This window comes from Octodon degus, unplaced genomic scaffold (genome assembly GCF_000260255.1).
Source record: "Octodon degus isolate 3935 unplaced genomic scaffold, OctDeg1.0 scaffold00158, whole genome shotgun sequence".
Lineage (NCBI taxonomy): Eukaryota > Metazoa > Chordata > Mammalia > Rodentia > Octodontidae > Octodon > Octodon degus.
Window position 1 is genome coordinate 3,181,671 of NW_004524734.1, and position 24,558 is coordinate 3,206,228.

The window sequence follows — 24,558 nt, forward strand, 5'->3', positions numbered from 1 at the left end:
ATTGGGAGGACTGGATCCTTTGGTGAGTCTGCATTACACAGAGCACTCTTACTGTTTATGACACACAGAGCCACATCACATACTGTATATAGTTTTTCATTTGTCTTGGATTCATCCGGAGATTGGGCATCTCTGGTTAATTTAATGTTTTCTGCCATCTTCTTCATAAAGGCATGGCTATTGTTTTCATTCTTTGTCATTAAAACTTCAAGCATAAACCATAGGCACCTAGATAGTAAAGATGTTAAAGAGACTACATTAGCTGCTTTTGTTTAATGAAATACCTTCCTTATCAGTAAGTTCTAAATGAAACAGAAGTAAAGTATAAAGAAAACACTATCCCCAGCAACACACACACTGCCCACCCCACCACCCCTCCTCGGGCATGCTGAGCCTGCCACTGGGTGTGTTGGTGCATTCCTGTAATCCCAGCGCTGGGGAGGCTGAATACAGGAGGATCACTACGAGTGTTGTGAGATCCTATACCAAATACATTAAAAAAAACCCACACAAAAAAACCCCACTAATTACCAACAGTAATTATTATCCTGTCAATGATATTCAGATAAAAAACACAATATATTAAAAATGAACAAATAACAAGAGAAACTGACAGTTTCATAAAGCATAGAAAGAATTACACAGTAGTATACATGTTCAGTGAACATGTAGATGACTGGAAGTGCCATAATACATAGCAATTAATGCTCAGCAAATCAGCATTGGCATAGTTCTGGCATTTGGACTATGTATGAGTTACACAGAAGGCTTATGAATGATGTCATCACGCTGAAACACAAATCTGAATTGAATGTAAGGATGACGAGTATGAGAATTAGCAGCTCACCTGAACAGTTACATTTTCAACCATTTTTGTGGCTATCCATGTGTCATTAACACAGTAAGGCCCTGACTTTGAATGTGTTCCATTGCAGAAGAATGATAACTCGGATTTGTTCTTATATGACAAAGTGAGTCTTACACAGTATGCCCATGAAAATGTGCAACTTCAAAGTTTGTTAAGATGGAGACTTACTGAACATAAATAAAAGTTGCAATTAGGGTATCTGAGAATTCTTTTTATTCTTGGTGGAACCGGGGATTGAACTCAGGCCCTTGCGCTTGCCAGACATGTGCTTATTCTACTGAGCTATCTCCCTGGCCCCCTAGGATATCTGAATTTCTAAGTAAAAGTGAACCACAAATCATGCTAACAAAACATCAGAATCACTTGGGGAATCTAAACAAACCTGAGGGTGGGGTTTGTTTTTAATGTTATGATATACAAAAGGACTATTGCTTTATTAATACAGCAATGTGCAAATATTTTAAGAAATTAGAATGGATTAAAAAAAGTGGATAATTTGTGTAATACTTATTAACTAGATTAACTGGAATGTGAACAACCAAATAACGGAGAATAGGACAGACAACAAATAATAGTTAACATTCAGTGAGTATTTACTATCCATTGGGCAATAAGCTAAGCACTTTATATTGTCCTCTCAACTATGAAAAGCATGTAAAAAAATCATTTTACATATAAAGAACCTCTCTGTTACCTGTCTGCTGTTACACACATAGAAAGATAGAACCAGAATTAAAATGAGGGCAAAAAAAGGGCTAATTTTATTAAAAATCTCATTAAAAATACACAACATAAATATAGTACGCATATATGAGGAGTTGTATGCTGGAGAAAGCTGAAGACAGACTCAAGTTTGAGTTCTGTTTCTTTATGTGAAGATGGGAACTGCTTTATCAATTCTTTTGTTCTGTTTATTTGGTACAGGGTCTCACTACACAGCTTGGATTTGTAGTGATCCCCCTGTCTCAGCCTCCCCAGCTCTGGGATTACAGGCATGTGCCACCATGCCATTTCTGGGGTCAGCACGGCATGTGGTACAGGGGATAAACTCGGGTCTTTTTGTTGCCAGGCAGGCACTTAGACCACCAAGCTATCTACCCAGCCCTCATCAATTCTTTTTTTTTTTTTTTTTTGGTGGAACTGGGGATTGAACTCAGGCCCTTGAGCTTGCCAGAGAAGTGCTTATTCCACTGAGCCATCTCCCCGGCCCCAAAATGGAATAAGGATTTTTTTTTTGCTACAAATGCCTTCAGGGCAGGTTTGGCTGGCTGGAGTTGTGGGGATCGAACCACAGCAACCTGATCCTGACGGCTTTGTTGAAGCAGCCACTTAAAGAACTGTACTAAGGGGCAGCCCCCCCACCCCCCTTTTAATGTATCTGGTTGTTGAAGGGTCTCACTATGTAGCCCAAACTCATGGTGATCCTCTTGTTTTCAGCCTCCCAGCACTGGGATTACAAGCTGGCCAAAATCAGGCCACTATGCCTGATTTTGGCCAGCTCAGCCCACCCTGGGGCAGGACTGGTGAGGCATGTGGTGGTGGAGACTGAACCATGGTCTTTGCACTTGCCTAAGCAGGTGCTTTAGTCTGCCAAGCTATCTCTTTGGCCCCAGCCCTCATCAATTCTTTGGATTCAGAGTTCTACTGAATTACTAGAACTGTTGCATTAGAATGACTCTTAGTTATAGGACAGGGTGAGGAAGCATTCTCATTGCATTAGAAACTCAATTCTTTGATACATTTTAAAGTATGAAAGTCAAATAGGTATATTATAAAACAATACATTATACAGACATCAAAGTTGCCCTTTAGAAAATGTTGCAATGTTAAGACGTGTCTCATATATGTAAATGTTCATGGTTTTGGCATAACTGAAACCAAGCTTAATTAGGCATAGAAGAGAATTTCCTCAACCTGAGAAAGGCCACATACAAACCAGGCATGGGGGCTCATGCCTGCAATCCCAGCATCTGGAGTCTGAGGCATATTACAGGTTTGATTCCAGATTGTCCCCTGGAAATAAAAATAGGGCTGGTACTGTAGCTCAGTTCAAAGGCCCTGCTTGGTTAATTCTCTTGCACTTGAGCTAAGTAAAAGAAAAGACATCCTGTATTAATTAACTGGAAGGAGTTGAGTACGTTGGTGCACAACTTTTAATCCCAGCACTCAGGAGGCTAAGGCAGGTGGATTATTTTGAGTTCAAGACCAGCCTGGACTACAAAGTGAGCTCAAAGCAACACTGAAGTGGCTTCAGTGAAGCATACTAAGACCCTGTCTCAAAAAGACAAAAAAGGAAAATTTAAAATTTATAGTACTAGTCCTACTCCTCAAAGCAAATTAAATACTATGCCCATTAAATCTCAATTAAAAATGCATAGAAAGGGGCTGGTGAGATGGCTCAGTGGTCTAAAGCACCTACTTAGAACAAGCTAAGCTGAGCAGAGCACAGGGACCGCGGTTCAATCCCCCAGCACCACATGCCAGCCCGCCCCGCCCCCTGGTGGGCTGAGCTGGCCACACACACACACACACACACACACACACACACACAAAAATGTAAAAAAAAAAAAAAATTAAAAAAAAAGAAAAGAAAATAATCTTGCAAAAAAAGATAAAAGCATTAGAAGCGTGTTGGCCCATCCTGAGGCCAGCCCTGGTGTACCCAAATGTTGGAGTCTGGGCTAGGCCAGTGGCCCTGCAGGACTAAGGCCACATGGCCCCTTTTGTGAAGCAGCCCATTCATTGCACAGGTGTCCTGGCTGCACCTCTCCTCTGTCCTACTGGGCTCTGCCCCCAAAGTGGACTGCTCAGCCTCTGGCCTATTGATCCCAAATCCAGGGGTCCTGGGCTGGGCCCATCTTCCTCCCAAACCCAGGCCACACTGGCTATACCCTCTGCCTTGACAGCCCACAGCCCAGGTGCTCAGGCCACACTTCTCCACAGTCCCCAGCTAAGGTCTGCCCCAAACTCTAACAGGCCTGTTGCTCCCAAACCTTGGGGTATAGGACCCACCCCCTCCTGAGGTGAGGCCACGCCCCCCCAAAGTGCCCTGGCCACCCTTCTCCTTAGTCCCTTGCTAGGCTTCGCCCCTCACATGACCAGGCCTCCGTATCTCAAACCTGGTGGTCCAGGGATAGACCCCTGTTTCCTGGGAACGGAAGTTACTACGACACTGACCTGAGGGCAGGGGCTCTGGTCAAGCCTCTCCTTGTTTCCTTATCAGGCTGCTCCCCCTAGCAGGATCCAACCACCTGGGCCACCAATTCTCCTGAGCCTTCCTACTCTGCACCCCTGGGTACTGCAGTCTGTCTTGCTTCCTGTCTGGCAGACAAGCCCCTAGAGGATTCAACAAACAGCTCAGGTTCCTCTCTCTCTTCCCTGGGGGAGAAGCCTACTTCCTGCACCTCTGTGGTGGCCCTGGATTTAGTGGCTGGGTAGGGTGGGACATGAGCATCAAACAAGCCTCACTATTCCTAGGTGTCACAGGATCCATACTTTGAATTTTCAAAGTTACTACAAACCTAATGTCATATGCTATACAGGTAGAAAGAGAGCACGAACAAAACTGAGAATTGGGAAATCAATCCTTACACACAGGCCCAAATTATGTGATGTCTAATTTTTTTTTTCTTGTAAGGATTGAATCCATGGCCTTCTCACGGTTACATACCAACCCTGCCCCACTTTTAAAATTTTTGGACAGCATTTTTGCCAAATTGCTCAAGAATCTGTGATCCTCCTGCCTTTGCCTCCCAAACTACAGGAAACACAGGCTTATTCCAACACATCTAGGGTTTTGACAACTAATTTTTAACAAAGGTATGAAGACCAGTGTTTGGAGGACTAAATCATCTCTTCAACAGACAGTTAGAAAAACCAGATATTCACAAGAAAGAAAAGAGCCTGAACCTTTATGTGATACTATTAAAAAAACAATTTAAATGTATTACTTTTTCCCTGGTATTACCAAATCTATGGCCACCTTACTAACTTATATCCCGAAATCTTTATTTTTTAAAATTTTGATGTAGTGTCTCACAATGTTGCTGTGATTCCAACTCTTTAGAAGGTTGAGACAGAAGGATCACAAGCATATAATGATTTAAGTTAAAAATAGTTTAGAGACGTAGTTCAGTGAGAAGATCCTGGGTTCAATCCCTAGTACTACAAGGAAAAAGAAAAAAAAGTGAAATAACATGCCTGATAAGGAAACTAACATCCACACATATGGAGAATTTCAGTAACCTGAGCTCATTGGTGCATACCTGTAAATCCTACCACTGTGGGAGGCTAAGGTAAGAGTTCAAGGAGAAATTAGCAAAAACCCTTGTCTCAAAATAAAAAAAGCTGGGGATGTAGCTTAGTGGTAGAATGCTCACTTTAATACCTAATATTTAACCCCTAGCTTGCCTTGCAATTTAAAAAAATAAAAATTATTATTTTCTTTTGGTACTGAGGATTGAACTTAAGACCTTGTATATGCTAGGCAAGTCTACTACCACTGAGCTACAAATTCAGGTTACCTAGCAATTTGCACACAGCTAAAAGGTTTTTAGACAGAGTGTGTTTCATGAATTAAAAAACATAGAGCTTGTATTGTAAGCAAATATATGTATCATTTTTATAGATATGAAAGTATTTTCAGGAATATCCCTAAATAAAAGTTGTTTTCTAAGCAAGAAACAGAATTTTCAAGTAATACAAACATAAAAAGGCCTGGCCAAATAGCTCAGTGGATTAAAGTGCCTGCAAGCAGGCACAGAGGCAGGGGTTTGATCCCTGGACCTGCAGTGCTGGCCCTGGCCGCAGGGGGGCACTGAGACAGCGATTGAGACTGTATGTGGTAGCACCACACCTGTAATCCCAGCTCTATGGAGGCTGTAAACAGGCAGATCACTCTGAGTCTGATCTAGTAGTGAGACCCTATAGACCCTTCCCTAAAACACAAAACAAACAAACATAAAAATCATCATGTATTTCACAGAAAAGTCAAATGAAGCCCAGTAAGTCTTGGTTTTTTGATGAGGAAGTGTGATATACAGTTCCAGGGTTTGAACTCAGGACCTTGAGCATATAGGCAAACGATTCATCACTGAGCTGACATCCAGGGCAGAGCCCACTAAGTTTTCCAGTTTGGGCCTGAACTTGTGAGTGTCCTCCTAAGTGCAGTAGCTGAGATTAGAAATTTGTGCCTCCATCCATGATCCAGAAAATTCTGAAACTAAGTATTGGAAGTAAAACTTAAGTCTGTTGAAATCTAAAGACACATACATTTTCTCTCCATAAAAGTTCTAATACATTTCTCAAAACTGCAGACTTAAAAGTGTATGAGTTATAATTTTTTTTTTTTTTTTTTGGTACCATGAACTGAACTCAGGATCTTGAGCTTGCCAGGCAGGTGCTGTGCCCCTGACCTATATCCCCAGCCCCATTATAATCATTTAGGTATAAGACTTAATGTCCTACACAGAAAACTCTAAGAAAATACAAGCTGAAATATCAGCAATGAGAAAATATAAACATTGTTCTCAGGTTTCTTAGAGGTCATTTGTAGAAAGTCCTCATTCCCTTTTACTCTTGGATGCTATACCATACGGCAATTTCTACTCCTCATTAAATGTTTGTCTTGCCACAAAGTATTTCATGTATTACTTTTTTTTTTTTTTTAAATTGGGCAATACTGATTGGGGACTGAACCATGAACCTTCACTTAAACTATCCTGAGCCTTTTATTTTGCAATAGAGTCTAAGTTGCCTTCACAGGACTTGAACTTGAAATCCTGTCTTCAGTGGCCCAAGTGAAATAAAAGGTGTGAGTCACCATGCTGAATAATGCAGTATCATGCAGATACACATAAAGGTGAGTCTAATTATTTCCTAATGCCTCACACAGGCTAGGCAAATGCTTATCCCTGAACTCCTCCTTAGACCCAGAGACACATTTTTATTTTTTGAGTTTCTAAATTTTGGCCAGGGCTGGCATGCAGTGTGGTGCTAGGGATCGAACTCTATCCCTGTGCTTGCCTAAATAAGTGCTTAGTCCGCTGAGCTATCTCACGGCCCTTCAATTTTCTAACTGATTCTCAGCTTAACATAAACAGTAAGAATCATATGTATAAAAATTAACATACTCAACCTAAACAATAGAAACCAATTAAGACATTTAAGTAACTGCACACAAAAACAAATCAAAGGAAACAATTGCTAGAAGAAAACAATTTTGAAAGATGACAATTTTACAATGAATGAACAAAAAAATTTTTAATCTAATGGGAAGTACAATATGAAAAACAATATTGTTTTAAAAAGTAAAAACAATGTGAATTCTTCCAAAATGTAAGACTTACTCTTTGATATCACGAAGCTGATCAACATCTTGTGATCTTGTAAAATCTGGATCATGGGCAAGCAAGTGAATCATGTATGGAACCACGTATTCAGGCAACAGCGACAACAATTTTTCTATAGTGAAAACATTATGATTAACAACAGTATAGAAGCTTTATTTTAAATTTTTTGAGACAGGATCTCACCTCCAACTCACAGGCTTAGCCTCCCAAGTGCTATGATTAGAGGCATGTGTGCCACCATGCATGACTTTACAACAATTTTTAGAAATGTTTCTAGGTTTGAGTTCTAACAACTTCAGTTTCCATATTATTTACAAACTAAAGGCAACATATTATCTAGATGATACTACCAAAATACTTTTATGTAAGATTCAAAGATACTAAAAGCTTAAGGCATTTGAAGATTATAAAGGTAAAATTTTACTCTGAGCCATGTGTTCAAATTATACTGATTACCTAAGAAAAATACAATTATACAAAAACTTTCTCATATAAACAAGACTCAAAATTTAAGATGCTGGTTTTTAAACTAAGCATAACTATAACAACAATACTCTATAAAACTACCAGTTTTATCATAAACTGCAAGAGAAATAAATGACCTCCCCTAACAGACTGATATACTGACAAGAATAAACATGTTCAGTTGGGAACTGTCAGTTGCTTACCAGTAGCCATAGGGTTCTGCTTAATGTACTCCCTTCTTATACTGATGTTTTTTAGTAAACATTGCCGTGCATGTGCTCTTCTCTCCTTCACAGGATCTTTGGCACACAAGGCAAAGATTGCCATATACTCCAATGGGAGGAGCAGCTTCACAAGTGCCTTATGCAGCTTCTGAGCAAATATCTGCCTTACTTGGTAACACTCATCCTATAGCAGCATAAAATGAGAAATATTTAAAATGGCAAAGAGTTTTTTAAGTATCTTAAATTTTTTTAAATACTAGTTGTATTGGGGAAATAAATCATTTAATATTTGAAAGATATTTAAATAATAGCAATCTCTTTAGAGCACACTGAGTGGATCTGAAAACACAGAAAATAAATAAATTTAACTTCGTACAACCTTTCTTTTTTTGGTACAGGGAATCAAACTCATGACCTTGTGCTTGCCAGGCAGGCGCTGTGCCACTCAGCTATACCCCTGACACTGGATTTAACTTTGAAGGCAGATATTTCACAAAATACTTACATTAATAACAAGTGCACAGAGCTGAAACTGTTCTGGAGTAATAATTTCATGGTAACAAGGCTCCTGAGCAAGCTTCATTATGGCACTACCAGCAGCTAATCGCAAGCGAGACATATCAGATTTACTATAAACAAACAAAAAAAAAATAAACATTTCCTAGAACCATTATCACATATAACAATGCTCTGATCCTTTTATTAGGTGGGGAGAGGGGTGAATGGGCAATAGAACAGAAAGGGCTAAGCTACAAACTTAGCCTTATTTAGTTTGAGACAGGGTTTCATTAAATTGCCTAGGCTGGCTTCATTACTGTCACGTTTCTGCTTTAGCCTTCTCTGTAGTTTGGATTACAAATGTGTATGTACTACCATGCCTGGAGTTCTGATCCCCCTTTGAATGGAACATCTAAGGTATAATTTATGCTTTTAAGAAGTCAATAATGTGGAAATATGAGAAAGTTATTTATTTTTATGTATTTGGTTGTTAAAGAGTCTCACTATGCAGCTCGGACTCGTGGTGATCCTCCTCCTTTTAGCCCTTTCAGTGCCAGGATTACAGACGTGCGCCACCATGCCTGAACTCTGCCCTGCTGAGCCTGCCCTGGAGGTGGGACTGGTGTGGCATGTGGTGCCAGGATCCAACAGCGATCCCTGTGCTTGTCTAAGCAGGTGCTTTAGTTCCCGTTCCCTAAGCTATCTTGCTGGTCCCTGAAAAAGTTACTTTTCTGAGCTCACAAACTTAACAGGGAAAACTATTCAATTTACTCTGACTTTCTGATAACAAATTTATTGGCCTTCATTTTTAGTCCTGCTCTAGCTTGATCTGTATCACAGCCGAAAAACTCTGCTTAATTACTCTGACTACAAACAACTGCAATGCTCTGAAGGGCGGTTACATTAGGATCTGGAGCCCTCATCTCAAGAATATATGTTCGATAGAATTAAAAAAGGAAAAATATCCTCAGTATCATTTTATATTAATTCTTTATATTTTTATTTTTTAATTTTTTGTTCTTTTTCTTTGATTTTCTACATTTTTATGGATATACATATACACACATAATAGGAAACTAGTCTTAAAAATACACATTTGATAAAATGGCAGGGAAGTAGTTAGGAGGGCAACACTGTCAGGAAAATACCAAAAAGGAAAGGATATTGAGTTCTGATATAGTTCCTGGGCTGCCTTCTTTCCATGGAATGAAGTTTTCCAAGGGCATCTAAGCAGCCTTGGTACACACAACCTCAGTTCATGAACTTCTATGACCTAACAATGGTGTGACAGTGAATGAAAACGAAAGAATGCAGTTTCCCTACTACATGTTCTATTTTTTTTTTTAATTTTATTTATTTGTGTGTGTGTGTGTGTGTGTGTGTGTGTGTGTGGCCAGCTCAGCCCACCAGGGGGCGGGGCGGGCTGGCATGTGGTGCTGGGGGATTGAACCGTGGTCCCTGTGCTTTGCTAAGCTTGTTCTAAGTAGGTGCTTTAGACCACTGAGCCATCTCACCAGCCCATACATGTTCTATTTGGAACATAGCTCAGCTTCGTGTTTTGAAGACATCAGGAGATGGGGAAGAATGCCTGGGAATCTTGCTTAGCACACAAGTAGAGGAAAACAAAGTGTTCAGAGGTTAACTAGATTAAAGTGAAAACTGTTAATAGTGAGGGACTCTCAATGGCTTCTGCAGCAGGTAAAACAGCAATCATGTGAATGCCTATTGTGTGCCAAGCAGTACAGAAGCACCATCCAGGTGTCTGATTTCATTTTCACTCTTACAGAGGAGGAAACTGAGGCTTAGAAAATTAAATGTTTTACAGAAGCTTAGCCTGCTTGGATGTGGAGTTGTATGATTTTTTTAGAATTCAAGCTAATATCATGATACATATAAAATTGAATTAAGATTGAATGATTTAAATTTATATCCCAATATTTTCATGATAAAAATATTTTGATAAAAAATTGATTAAAAATTTGAAAAATATTTGATATAAAGTACCGAGATAAAAATGTCTGTATGTATATTTTTATGACTTTTATTATTCATCAAGTATAAAAATAATGAGCCATAATGGCCAGCAAGATAAGTCAGTGTACTAAACACCTACTTAGGCAAGGGAAGGGATCTTTTCTAAATGTAGAAAATCAAAGGAAAAAAAAGGTTCAATCCTGGCATTACCTGCTTTGCTGGCACTGGCCCTGCCCCTGCCACTGGGTGTGCTAAGCAGGCCACCAAGACCAGACATGGTGGCACACGCCTATAATCCCAGCACTGGGGAGGCAAATACAGGAGGATCACTACAAGATTGAGCTATGTACTGAGTTCCTGTACCAAATTATATACATTTTTAAAAAAGTAAAGAGCCACAGCAGTCTAAGCGCCTATCTGGAAAGCTCAAGGACCTGGGTCTGATCTCCAGCACTGCATGCCACAAGCCAGCCACTGAAACTGGGCAAGGTGGCACATGCCTGTAATCCCAGCGTTGGGGAGGCCTGAGACAGTTCAAGTTCAAGCTGCACAGCAAGACCCTGCACCAAACAAACAAACAAACAAATAAAATGAACCAAAAATAAGATTGAGAAATGAGAAATTTTTTTATTGCAGTGATGGGAATTCAACCCAAAGCCTAATGTATGCTGGAAAAGAGCAGTATCACTGAACTACACCCTAGCCCTACTTTTCTATTTTGAGGTAAGGCCTTACTAAAGGTTGGCCTCAAACTCAAATCCGCCTAGCCTCCCAAGAAGGTGTTATCATAGGTATGAGTCACTCTGCCCTGCAGATGAGTACATCTTGCACACAGAAAAATGATTAAGCTCCTTTTCCTGATTCCACTGAGCAAAAACAAAAACCCCCATTTGATAATGCAAAAAGAGGTATTAGTAATGTTAAACATCTTCAGGGCTGGGAAACAGCTCGGTAGGTGAATGATTCTTTGGTAAACAGGAGGCTTTGGGCTACCCAGAGTCTGAACAATTTAAGACTACCCTACCTTAAAAAACAAAACAAAAAAAAACTAAGGATATAGTTCTGTGTGAGGATCCTGGGTTCAACCCCAATAACACGAAAGAAAAATGACTGGGTACGGTAGCACATGCCTATAATCCCCCCACTCAGGAGGCTGAGGCAGGATTGCCATGAGTTTGAGGCCAGCCTGGGCTACCTAGTAAAACACTGCCTCAAAAAATCAAATACCAAATAAACAAAATTCATTTAAATAATGCAACAGTATCTGGTACCACACAGTGCTCAATAAATAATGAACGCATAAATGAATGATTAAATTCTCATACTCATACAAGTATAAAGTAGAAATAGATTAACAAAGTACTAATCTTTTAGGTGTCTCTGCTAGAATTTGAAAGAAAGAAGGAAACTGAAAAATTGAGGTTTCTTTTTTTTTTTTTCCTTGAGACAAGAGTCTCTCTATGTAGGCCAGGCTGGCCTCAAACTTGTGCTGATTCTCGTGCCTCAGTCTCCCAAAGGTTGGGATTATAGGCTTGTGCCATCATGCCTCATTGGGCTTTGTTTCTATTTTGAAAGAAACAAAAAGGAGACTGCAATTTTATAGGCTTCAATACTGAAAACCTGTAGAAACAGAAAACAATTTGCTTTAATTTTTGCCTATGTAGAACCATATCCTATCTTACATGGAACCCACCAGGAGGCTTCAACTCTTCCTTCTCTGAAGCACAACTAAGAATTATTTATTTATTTATTTATTTATTTATTTATTTATTTATTTTTTGCAGGACCGGGGATTGAACTTAGGCCCTTGCGCTTGCCAGAGAAGCACTTATTCTACTGAGCCATCTCCCCGGCCCCACCACTAAGAATTTTATTAGTATTATGGTACATACGTTCATCACTTGTTCTATCACCTTAACACAGGCTAAGTTCAATGAAGGCAGGCACTGATAGCATTGTTTTAAGGAACAGAAATCCAAAAAAATTTGTGTAATTGATTCACATACTGGTGTTAACTGTGACACTACATTCATTACGACTAGAAAGTTACTGATAGTTTGAGTCTTCAGAAGCAAAGAAAAACTTTTAAAAACAAAAGCACTCTAAAGGACATGAGCCCTAAGTGAGCACGTAAAATTTGATCTCAAAGCATAAAGAACAATTACTATGTTAGGTAAATAAATCCCACGTAAACCCTTACAAAAATTTCTGAGCTAAGGAAATTGGGAAGACAGAAAAATCTCACCTGATCCTCTTTTGCTCTGTCAGGTCACCCTCACTAACCAACATTGCCGATAACAAGCGAAGAGTTGAATTGGCAGATTTAGACTGGTTGTTTTTCATACCCAACAGCCACCTTACCAGAAGTTTAATTGCCTGTACCTATAAAATATTAACATGCTAAAAAAAAAGGCAATTTAAATTTCCAAGGGGAAGATTCATTTATATGAACGAGATTACTTATCCTTATCAGCAGACTTTCTACATAATAAAAAGCTTATTAGATAATATCGCTTATACTGTGTTTAATCTGTACCACGCATTCTCCCCAGTGATATACATGAATTCAATTATAATCTCAAAACAATTCCTTGAGGGAGGTATTTTGAATTCCAACACATAAAAAAAGAGAGTTACATGACTCAAGGTTAGGTTCCAGAACTCAGGTGGGCTTTTTTTTGAGACAGGCACTTGTCATGTGGCTCAGGCTATCCTTGAACTCACTATGTAGTCCAGGTTGGCCTTAAATTGGGTTAATCATCCTGGCTCAGCCTCCTGATTGCTGGAGTTCCAAGTGTGTACCACCATTCCCAGTCAGAACTCAGGCTTTTATTACTGAAACACTTGTCTAAGATTTTTACATTTTGTTAAAATATATAGTTTATAAAAAATAACTACTTAGAAGAATTACTGCTAGAGCCTAGGAAGGCCATAAGAAGGGAAATGGGAGAAGAATGTTTAACCAGTACACAAATGCAGATAAATACGAGGAATAACTCCTAATATCCTATATATAGTAGGGCAACTATGATTGACAGTAAGTAAATGAATGTTTCAAAATACTCAGTAGAGAGGATTTTGAATGTCCCTAATACAAGGAAATAATAAATGTTTGGGTACATCTGCTGATTACTCTGATCTGGCTATCACACACTATATGCACACACTGAAATGTTACATTGTGCACTCTAAATATATGCAATTACTATCATTTCAAAATAAAAACAACTGCTGACCCAGGCTGATTAAAAACAAGTACTTAGGTAGACTATTTTTTTGTGGAATCGGGGATTGAACTCAGGCCCTTGGCTTGCCAGGCAAGTGCTTATTCTACTGAGCCATCTCCCTGGCCCCTAGGTAGGCTTTTATATTTTTCTAACACTGAAAAACCGAAGAAACCATGAAGTCTGGTTCTGTTCCACTTAACATTCTGACTAAAAAATTGTATTTTCTATAATTTTTTTAAGATACCTACTCAAAAAGACTTTCTCTGTATTTTAGGGAAAGGTCTACAGGGTGTTCAGGGTCTCACTACTAGGTTGGACTCATATTGATCTGCCTGTTTACAGCCTCCCAGGAGCTGAGGTTACAGGTGTGCACCACCACACCCAGTCTCAACTGCTCTCTCAGCGTGCCTAGGGGTTGGGACCGGCAAGGCAGGCCTGGGGATCAAACCCCCAGCCCCTGTGCCTGCTTGCAGGAACTTAAATCTGCTGAGCTATTTGGCTGGCTCGTTCAAAAAGACTGTTAACAATACACTATGTGAAAGAGTTAGCTGAAAGATCTAGGTATTATTTACTGAAAATCTGGAAAAAAAGAATCGACAGAATACATGGATGTTAATGAATTGAAAGAGATTATCAAAGGTGATATAATTTTTTACTTTAAATTTGAAGCTTACCACTTCAAAAAGTTAACTTCACTGAAACTTAACTTACATCTACCAAAAAGTCAGTTGGGGTGACAAGTGCCTATCTCTGCCAAGGGAATGATCATCTGTTTGCAGACTGTGCTAGTAAGGCTAGAGGTTACTATGCCTCTGAGAACCAGCATTCTACCATCTCCTTATACACAAGCCACACAGACTGTTTCCGAAGGTAAAGACTGATGATAAGGAATAATGACAAACATAATTTCTTTAATAAATACCTATTTATTATGGACTTTAAAATTAGAGCACCTTGCTAAGAAATGCTTATTATTTCTTGTGGTACTGGGTACTGACCCTAGTGCTTTCTAGATGCTACGCAAGTACCCTAGTGCTGAATTACATCTTTTGTAACCTGTTAAAATTTTATTTTGAGGTAAGGCCTCACTACATTGCTTAGGCTAGTCTAGAACTTATGCTCCTCCTGCCTCAAGTTCCCAAATAGCTGGGATTACAGGTATATACAACCATCCCTGGCTTTCTTACTATCAGATTAAAAAAGAACAAGGACGAGATGGGGGAAGAAGAAGGGAGGAGGGGGAAGGAACAGAAAAAAAAAGTTCCTATAAATCCTTTTTCCAACATAAATGTAATCAAGACTCACAAAAATGTACCTTTGCTAGTACTTCAGGAGAAACTTCTTCATCTGGAGACCACAATTTGCCATTCTTTTCACCTGTTGACTATAGATAAATGGACAAATTTAGCTTTTGGAAAGAATACGTCTTAAAATTTTGCACATGAAACTTCTTATATTGAGCAATCCAAGTACTGGCAAACCTATAGGAAAGTCACACCATACTTTGGAAAAGAAATTGTAAAAACCATACTCTTTAATTTCAAAACTTATTATAAATCTATATATAATCAAGATATTATAACTGGTATAGAATAAAGAAGAAATGAAAGAATCCAGGAATAAATCATTTAACAAAACACAAAATCATTGTTTGGTCAAAGACCAGTCTCTTCAATAAATGGTGCAGGAAAATATTGATATACATATACTAAAGAATGAAGGGGGCTGTTCTCCCACATACAAAAATAAACTCAAATTTGATCAAAGATTTTTTTTTGGGGGGGGGCAGAACCGGGGATTGAACTCAGGCCCTTGCACTTGTCAGAGAAGCACTTATTCTACTGCGCCATCTCCCCGGTTCCTGATCAAAGATATTAATTTAAGACCTAACACTATAAAATTAAAATTGTAAAAAAGTTAACAGAGATGACTCTCATAATTGTGTATTTGGTAAATGCTTGACAAAGGTTTAATATAAAAAATATAAAGGATTATTTTATTTTTATTTCAAATTCACATCAGAAGGGTAATGTGCCCATGTCATAACGAAGTTTTAGGGAGGTACATCTCCTGCAATCATCATGCTCATAAACCAAAGGATTAAAATCTGTATTACAATTTTGTATTTTCTAAAAAAAAAAAAAAAAAAAAAAAAAAATATATATATATATATATATATATATATATACACACACACATACATATATATATAGTCTTACAGCTCAAACAATAAGAGACAAATAATATAATGGAAAATGGTAAAGCACTTGAACAGATAGCTCTCCAAAGAAGATAGCAAGATAGCCAAGTATATTAAAAAGATCAACATCTGTACTGGCTGTTCACTGAGTCAACTTGAAAAATTCAAAGGTTTAACTAAGGGACTCAGCATGGTGGCAGGGTCCTCACTTTGTAAACATCCTCATCCTGTGCAAGAGGAGGACAGGGAAACAGTGTGAGCATTACGTCTTCCTGAGACAGAGCAAGAGAGACAGAAGAGTATTATGTGTGTGTGTGGCAAGGGGGCAGGATAGCCTACTTAAGGGAGGAAAAGAGGACTGCTCTCCCCTTTTTGGCTCCTGTTGCTTTTGTTGTATTCTGCTGCAATGAACTGTTGCCTCTATGCCAAGTCACCCTACCTTGGAGATAGCTAATTATGGACCAAACCCTCTATAAATTCAGCTAAGTAAACCTTTTCTTCCTTAATTTTGGGTGCTGGGTATTTTTCTCACTAACAAGAGAAAAGTAACTACAGCATCATCATTAACTGAATGAGACACTGTTTCACACCCCTTGCATGGTTATTTTGTTAAAAAATGAAACTGCTAAGTGTTGGCAAAAATGTGGATAAATTTGAACCCTCTATCTAGTAAAACTATAAAATGAAGGGCCCACAAGGCACCTCAGCAGACTAAGTGCCTATTTAGGCAAGCGCAGGGACCAAGGTTTGATCACCAGCACCACATGCTTCCCTGACCACTGCCCCCAAGTGTTGAGCTGGCTACCATGCTTGTAATCCCAGTGGTGGGGGAGGCTGGAAATAGGAGGATCACTATGAGTTTGAGCTATATAGTGATACTCTGTAATTATATATATGAAAATATATTAAAAGCATTGTTATGTAACAATTCTCATGATTAATGTGTTTACTATCATAAAAATACACTAATAAAATACAGAGAAAAAATTGGTACTATTATTTTGGGAAACAATCTAATGGTTCCTCAAAAAGTTCAACACAAACTGACCATCTGGGAATTTCACTTAGGTACACACCCAAAGACTAGAAGACGGGTACTCAAATGTTCAGTGATCAGTATCAGTGTTACACAAAATTGCTAAGAATAGGTGGAAACAAGCCACATCTTCAGCAGACAAGATGCTGGATATATATACAAAGGCGCATTATTCAGCCATAAAAAAAAAATAAATTTGATATATGTACCATAGATAAACCTTAACGTAAGTGAAATATGACAGACACAAAGAGACAAATATTGTATGACATGAGATACCTAAAATCTGCAAATTCATAGGCTATAAAGTTAGAATAAAGATTCTTAGGGAATAGGCAAATTAATGAGTATAGTTTTTATTTAGAATGATGAAATAGATGTAGAAATGGATGGTGGTAGGGATTCCAACCAATAGGGATGTCAGGAACTGCACACTTAAAATGGCCAACTTTCTATTACGTATATTTTTCCACAACTAAAAAACAATAACTTCTCTTAAAATAGGATCTGTCAGAGAGGATGGCGATGTATAGCAAGATTCTGAATGTTCTTTTTTCTTTTTCTGGAGACAGGGCCTTGCTATTTAGTCCAGGATGGCCTCAAACTCATTGTGCTTTTCCTGCTTCAGCCTCCCAAGTGCTGGATTAACAGGCATGTGCTACTATGCCCGGGTCTGTTTCTTTTTTCTTTTTTTTCAGAACCGGGAATTGAACTTAGACCCTTGTGCTTGCCAGAGAAGTACTTATTCTATTAAGCCATCTCCCCCGCCCCATGTTTCTAATGTTCTATAGCAAACTGGAACAATTATGTTCGATGACAACGAAGTTGAATATTTATTGGTTTTTTTGAAACAGAATCTCACTGTGTAGCAGAGGATAGCAAACTTGTGATCTTTCTGCCTGTTTCCTGAATACTTCACACTTGCTTGGATAATCAAATATTTCAAAATAGCTAGTTAGAGAGGATTTTGAATGTTCTCACAAAAAAATAGTATGCTTCACAGATATGTCAACTACTATGATTTGATCATTAGACACTGTACACATATATTGAAATATCACACTATTCCATTAACATGTTCAATAACTTTGTGAATACAAGATTATCAACAATAAAATCATCATCTAAGATGCATCTAATCTCTAATTAAAAAAAAAAGGCTTAAATTTCTTATTTGTTAATAGCCATATCTAGCAACAGTGCAAATACATTGATATAGAGTGGGAAATGAGTAGGGTATCCTCTTTCTTCCTTGTCAGCAATCCAAGAGGATATAGGTGTAGAGGATGCGCTAATAGGCACCTTTAAAAAACAAAATTTCTAGGGGCCGGGGAGATGGCTCAGTAGAATAAGTGCTTGCCTGGTAAGTGCAGGGCCTGAGTTCAATCCCCGGTTCCAGAAAAAAAAATTTTTTTTTTTCTAACGTTGGACCATGTGGGAAGAGGGTAAGGGAAGTTTGGGGTAACTTAGACATATGGTAAATTTATACTGAACTGAAAGTCATCCATATTAACCAATTCTAAGAATGAGTTGTATCTTCATTCAATAATGCTTTCAATTTAGAAACATTTGGTAAAGTGGTGATTGTTAAAGTATGTTTGTGAATCATGTGGAGACATTTCAATCTTATTCCTGGTTCCAACTCAGAGATAATGAATCACAACAACCATACTCACATATACTTCCATGTCTGAAACAAAGTACATAAAGCCAGATGTATAATGTAATCTTTCCACAAGGTAATCAAATTCAGGTCCACCTGAATGAAAAGAGTGGAACTAGAGACATAACTAATGTGGTCAAATGTATGCTTAGTATACCTACAGTCTGGGTTTAATCCATAGTAAAGAAAAAGGGAGGAGGGAAGGAAAAATTATATCCAGGTAGAGAAAAAAAACCTGTTCTGTGATAAAGATGTAAATAGTCTTAATCTCAAGAGTTTGATTTTAATTGAGAAACTTACCCTGTCATTCATTAGTAGATCTTTCACAATAAAATTTGCTACTACAGATTTCATTGGGGAAGCAAACTGATCTGGTGCTAACATGGAAATGTGGCCCAATGAAACTAACGGAGTTATAAGTTGTTCTGGTACATCAGCATTCAGACTCCTACTGAGTGGCTATAAAAATAAAACAGAAAACATTATTAGTTTCTTTTAATGTTATGGAAGCAGAATTTCCTAAGTCCACACAAATTTAGCTGGCCCAAATATATGTTTTAATTATATGACCATAATTAATTTCAACCACATTAGGTATTCTTCATAGAAATTAAGTTCACCTAATGGAAATTAAGATTGAAAAAATGTAGAAAATAAAGGGAAAAAAACCATTAAACTGAAGTAAAAAGTAGAAAACAAGCATAAGTCTGCTTCAACAAATCTGCACTATTTTCAACAACCCTGAATTAGGTTTGCTATGTTGGTGGATTTTTTATCCCTCAGGGACATTTGTAAATGACCTAGAATTATTGGGGGGGGGGGAGGTCACAGGGCACTGTTCTTATTATTTCCAATTTATGGTAAGAGGCATGTTTTTCTGGAAGCAAAATCAGACTAAGAAACACATATAATAAAAGGGAAACCAGATGAACTTTCAGGGAGGCTTGTTGGGTACCTCAGCAGGGTGGCTCAAAGTCACCTCAAAACAGAGGCTAAGTAGGCCACTGATCCAACATGGCTGAAATGGAGGGTGATGGTATCATACACAAAACATCTTGCAATACAAGTTTTAGAACATATAACTGGAACAGCACAATGACCTCTGTTCCCAAGGAATTTATATTCTAGGAAAGGACTACATATACTAAACAGCAAATCTAGCTTCCATTTTTATAAAATCAGTTTAAGAAATGAAGATCAACGTAAGCATATCCTATTATATATACCTCAAAAATCTGTGCAAGCTGGACTTCTTTATTTGTGAATATGGCATGTATACAGTGCACGGCCTGTTTTGCTTGGTGTGGAGTACCCCTCTTTGCTTTTTGATGTAAAATGGGAATTAAGGTCCTGCAAAAAATAATACCATAGTTTTTTTTTTTTGAAAGCTCACAAAGCCAAAAGCCTTCTTCTGGTTGTCTCTCACTTCCCCTATTTGGATATAAGTTGGTAGAACTCTTGTGAAGATTACAACATCTAAAGGAAGATTTAAAGCTCCCTTTCTGTTCTCAAGTACAAAGAAACACAGTGTTTCAAGACAAAAGCTATTGAAGACAACTTACATTTTAAAGATACCCCAGGATTATGAGTAACAGATCACCTCTAACTTATAATCTAAAAACCTATTTCATGATATATATTTTATATTTACCTAAGTTCCCTTTTGGAAATTCCTTCAATTATTTTAAAACAGCCATGGAAAAACAGTAAAAGGCCAAATTATATTAAATACCTAAAATGACATGTGAAAGTTAACTGTGTACAGACACAGATACATATACACTATTGGTGAAAGGGTACTAAGTTCACATAGTAATTACTGGGTACATCACCATATGTGATGTTTATACACTAATTGAACTATGTTCACTACCACCCACGGGGGTGCTATCTTTGTAGCTATTATAGAGATGAGAAAAGTAAAGGATAAGGATAGTATTTAAACCTCCTAACGCAGTAGTGGTAAAACCTATATAGGCACATGTGCTACAGGCTGTTTATCACCGGGATCTCGAAAAGCTTTTTCTACCACTGTCTTAAGGTGACAGAAATAGGACATAATGATACTGGAATTTGAAAATCAAACATTTGTTTTTTTTTTTTCTTTTCTCCCTACCCCTCCTTTTATAGAGGGATAGGTGATATCAGATCCTGAACCCAGGACCTTCACACAGGAACATTTTTCCAGGACCTTTTAAATTATATTTTGAGATGGGGTTGCTAAATTGTCTTGCACTTGTGATCCTACCTTAGCCTCCCAGACTGCTGAGATTACATGTACACATCACCACCTGTGGCAAAAGTTTTCATTTCAAAACCAATACATTTAACCTCCACACAAGCACTTAAGATTATAAGGCAATATGGAAATACAAATTAAGGTATTAAAGGCATTAAATCGTGAGGATATGGGAAAACATTAGGTGGAAAGCAGAAAAGCTTACTTATATAAATCTATACAAATAAGCAAAAAGAAAAAAATACGCAAAAAAGTAGATATTCATTTGAAATATACATAGCAAAATATTAATAGTACCGTTCTACTTTTGTAGTTTTAGCTTTTTACAATCAATGTATTTTTATAATCAGAAAACTTACAAAGCAAAATAGGAAGATAAGGAAACATTTATCATCATTTAATGCAATTACAAAAGATTTTGTTTTATAAATCATAAAATTAGTAATAACACATGCAACACTGTCTTGCCCAGGGTCCTCACATGGTAACAGAAGGCTGGAACTCAATAGTAATATCCAAGGCACTGGGCTATACAGCTCAACTAAAATACTGGAAGTTATTAATCATTCTAAGACTGAGGTAGTATTTATAAATATACTTCAAGTTGCTTGCCATAGGCTTTAAATTTATAGGGATTTTCATGTCCAAATAACTTCCCTTGACTAAGCATTTTCTTTAGAAAACTCATTTTTTAAGTACAGCATTGCTTATAAAGCAACACTATCAAATAACAATGAAAGATACAATTCTGATCCAACTGTTGTCAAATTAATAATTTTTGATAAAACTGGAACGACACAAAAATAAACCTTAGCCTTCCTCTTTTCTTTCTTTTATGAAGTATAACCTAATGATGCCATCAGCCTTGTTATTGAGACCTTGTGTGTTGTATTTTTCTGGATTTCAGTGATTACTTCTCACCCCCTTTTTTTGAGGCAGGGGCTTGTTATGCTGTTCACAATTGTCTTGAACTGAGTATGTGGCCCAGGCTAAACTTCAATCTGTAGCAATCCTGCTACTTTAGCCTTCAGAGTTCTCGGATTACAGGTTTGGTCATGACATCTAGCTGCCCACTACCTATTTTTTTTTTCTAGACAGGGTCTCATTATGTAGCCCAAGCTGGTCTCAAACACATGTATAGCCCCCTGCCTCAGCCACCACACCCAGAGACACTATTCTTAAGAACAAGAGGTTTTGGGCTGGCCAAATAGCTCAGCGGATTAAAGTACTTGCTTAGGCTGACTGAGTGGCTGGCTGGGGATCAAGCCATGGCGTGCCATGCTGGCCCCAAACCTGGGGTCCCTTGAGAAGGTGACTGAGGCTGGGCTTGGTGGTGCACGCTTGTAATCCCAGCTCTTTAGGAGGCTGAACACAGAAGAATCACTACGAATCCGATCTATGTAAAGAGACCCTGTCTAAAACACACACACACACACACAAAAGCAATGAGGTTTTATTTTTGTATTCAGATTTAACTTTCTATAGATACAAGCTTTTTACAGTGTTTTTATTAATTTTATTGAGAAACAGCAATGAGACAGTTTCAAAAACGATTAATAGCATAGTTTCAATAATACACTGCATATTGTTATCTTCTTAATGGTTATACATAGTACAGGATCCAGACACGCTATCCTGTCCAAACACTATTAGTACAAATCTTTCTTCTCATTGAATTAAGGAAAAGTAGCTGTATATCTATCCTATTTTGTATATACAGATACAAAATGGTCCTTCCTTTCTATCCCCTTTTACAGTGTTTTTTTGGTATAGACTTCTTTTATGAATAGAAACCTTTGCCTTAAAAAAAAAAAAATCTACACGGTAGATTTTCCTACCATGTAGAGCTCACCAGAAATTTTATATTGCTAGGTCAAAGATACACACACACACACACACACACACACACAACATAACACAATCATCTCTAGATTATAAAGTCCTTGAAGGCAGGGAAGGACTGAATAACTTTTTTGTATTTATCACTAAAGTGTTGAGGGCTGAGATTATAAAATAAATATTGAAATATTTCACAAATTATTAGCTCACAAATTTAATGAATATGTCAGGAGTACCTGGGTCCTACTATTATCCTGTGAATAAAAACTTGTTTATGTTAAGTATACCATCAATTACTTGGCTGTGCCCTGTACATCTATGTACCTCCTCCAAAAGATGTCTCCCACATATTTAAGGTCGAAGAAATAGCTCAGTGGCACAAGTCCTGAGTTTGACTCCCAGTACATTAAAAACACAGCTCTAAGCACAAGTATGAGCCTAAGAGAAATCTCTTAAACATGACAAAATGAAAATACCAAAATATACTTCTTATGAGGAGAGGGGAAATAAGCTACAGGCAAAGATCAAGGTGACGTAAGTACCAGTGACAACAACCAAGTGACTAAAACATATTTCATAAAGTGCATAATTTCCCTCATTCTTCAATGGGATGTGAAGATGACAGTTAATAAATTTATGAGCCAATTAGAAAAACATGAACACAAAGATTAGAACGATACAGTGATCATGATCATAAATTAAAGTACTACTAAATTATTTAATAGCTTGATTAAAGAAATTAAGTTTATTCCTCTGCCTAAATTTTAGTGGTGGTCGGGTAAGGCAAGGAAGAAACAAAAAAGGATACAAAAATATCCTTTTAAATCAAAGTCTTTCTCTCCCCCCACATCATCCTACACGAAAGAGAAACAATGAATCTATGGATACAATACTTAAGGAACTTTTGTGTTTACCATGCAAAAATATACTCACGATCGTATCTGAGGAAGGTCTGTTTCTATTTTGTGGCCTGTATTTCTAAAAATCTGTATGGCAGCTTCTGCTACCTTGTCATCCTCCATTCTTAGGCACTGTAACAAGGACTCATATGTCTCTGCAGAGTGGAACGAGGTAGGATGTGTAAAAGACAGAACCTGGAGAAACAGATATCGCTTTAGGAGTACAGACAATGGTTCTAATCTATTAACCAGTTATAAGCACAATTAGTTAAATAAAGGATGATCAAAATTTGTGTATTTTTTAAAATTTGTATTTTTTCATAAAAATTTTAATTGGGAAGTATAAAAATGACATTTCTGAAAATTTTTATTTGTTTACTTTTTGGTACCAGGGATTGAATTCAGGATGTTGTGTTTGCCGGGTAGGCAATTTTACCACTGAGCTACCTCCCTGGCCCAACATTTATTAATGTATTCAATACAAGAATCAACTGGCTGAAATGACACATGCCCGAGCAACACTACACTTGGGGTACATTAAGTGGCTTAAAAAGGAGATTTATTTTCTATAATAAACAATTTAAAGTTCTGGAACAAGGGCTGGGGAGATGGCTCAGTGGAATAAGTGCTTGCCTGGCAAGCGCAGGGGCCTGAGTTTAATCCCTGGTTCCACCAAATAAATAAATAAATAAATTAAAAAAAAAAAATGAAATAAAGTTCTGGAACACATGTTAGCCACACATAATAAAGATTGTATCTCCTATCATCTCTTGCAGCTAGCTGTGGCTAATGAACCATTTAACATAAACTGTGGTAGCTTCCAATTATTTCTTTATGACAACTGATACATAGTCTTCGTCCTAATGTACTTATTTCTTAAAAACATATATGGTATGTTTTTAAACAGGGTCTCACTAGGCAGCTCGGACTCGTAGTGATCTTCCTGTTTTCAGTCTCCCCAGCAATCAGATTACAGGTATGCACCACCATGCCCAGTCTGATTTGCTGGCTCAACACACTGAGGGGTGGGGCCGGCATAGCATGTCGCTCTGTTTTATTCTTCATTGCTTATTCTG

General features: G+C 37.8%; 1 protein-coding gene and 1 pseudogene across 3 annotated transcripts in view; both read right to left on the bottom strand.

Annotated features, from left to right (window-relative positions):
• Positions 1–24,558, bottom strand: part of Pds5a (PDS5 cohesin associated factor A) — a 146,984-nt gene that overhangs the window by 23,489 nt on the left and 98,937 nt on the right. For 2 of the 3 annotated variants that reach the window (XR_002818363.1, XM_023702749.1), the window contains exons 19-27: positions 23,517–23,677; positions 19,732–19,855; positions 18,806–18,964; positions 14,922–14,990; positions 12,625–12,761; positions 8,413–8,536; positions 7,887–8,091; positions 7,216–7,330; positions 89–228 (exon numbers count right to left, since the gene is read on the bottom strand). Coding sequence is in view for 2 of the 3 variants with exons in the window: in XM_023702749.1 (XP_023558517.1) it covers positions 89–228; positions 7,216–7,330; positions 7,887–8,091; positions 8,413–8,536; positions 12,625–12,761; positions 14,922–14,990; positions 18,806–18,964; positions 19,732–19,855; positions 23,517–23,677 (1,234 nt within the window). In the remaining variant the exon portion in view is untranslated. Of the gene's footprint in view, positions 1–88; positions 229–7,215; positions 7,331–7,886; positions 8,092–8,412; positions 8,537–12,624; positions 12,762–14,921; positions 14,991–18,805; positions 18,965–19,731; positions 19,856–23,516; positions 23,678–24,558 lie in introns of those variants that run through there. The other variant, XM_023702750.1, reaches the window with a different exon arrangement.
• Positions 15,623–15,707, bottom strand: LOC111813015 (annotated as a pseudogene).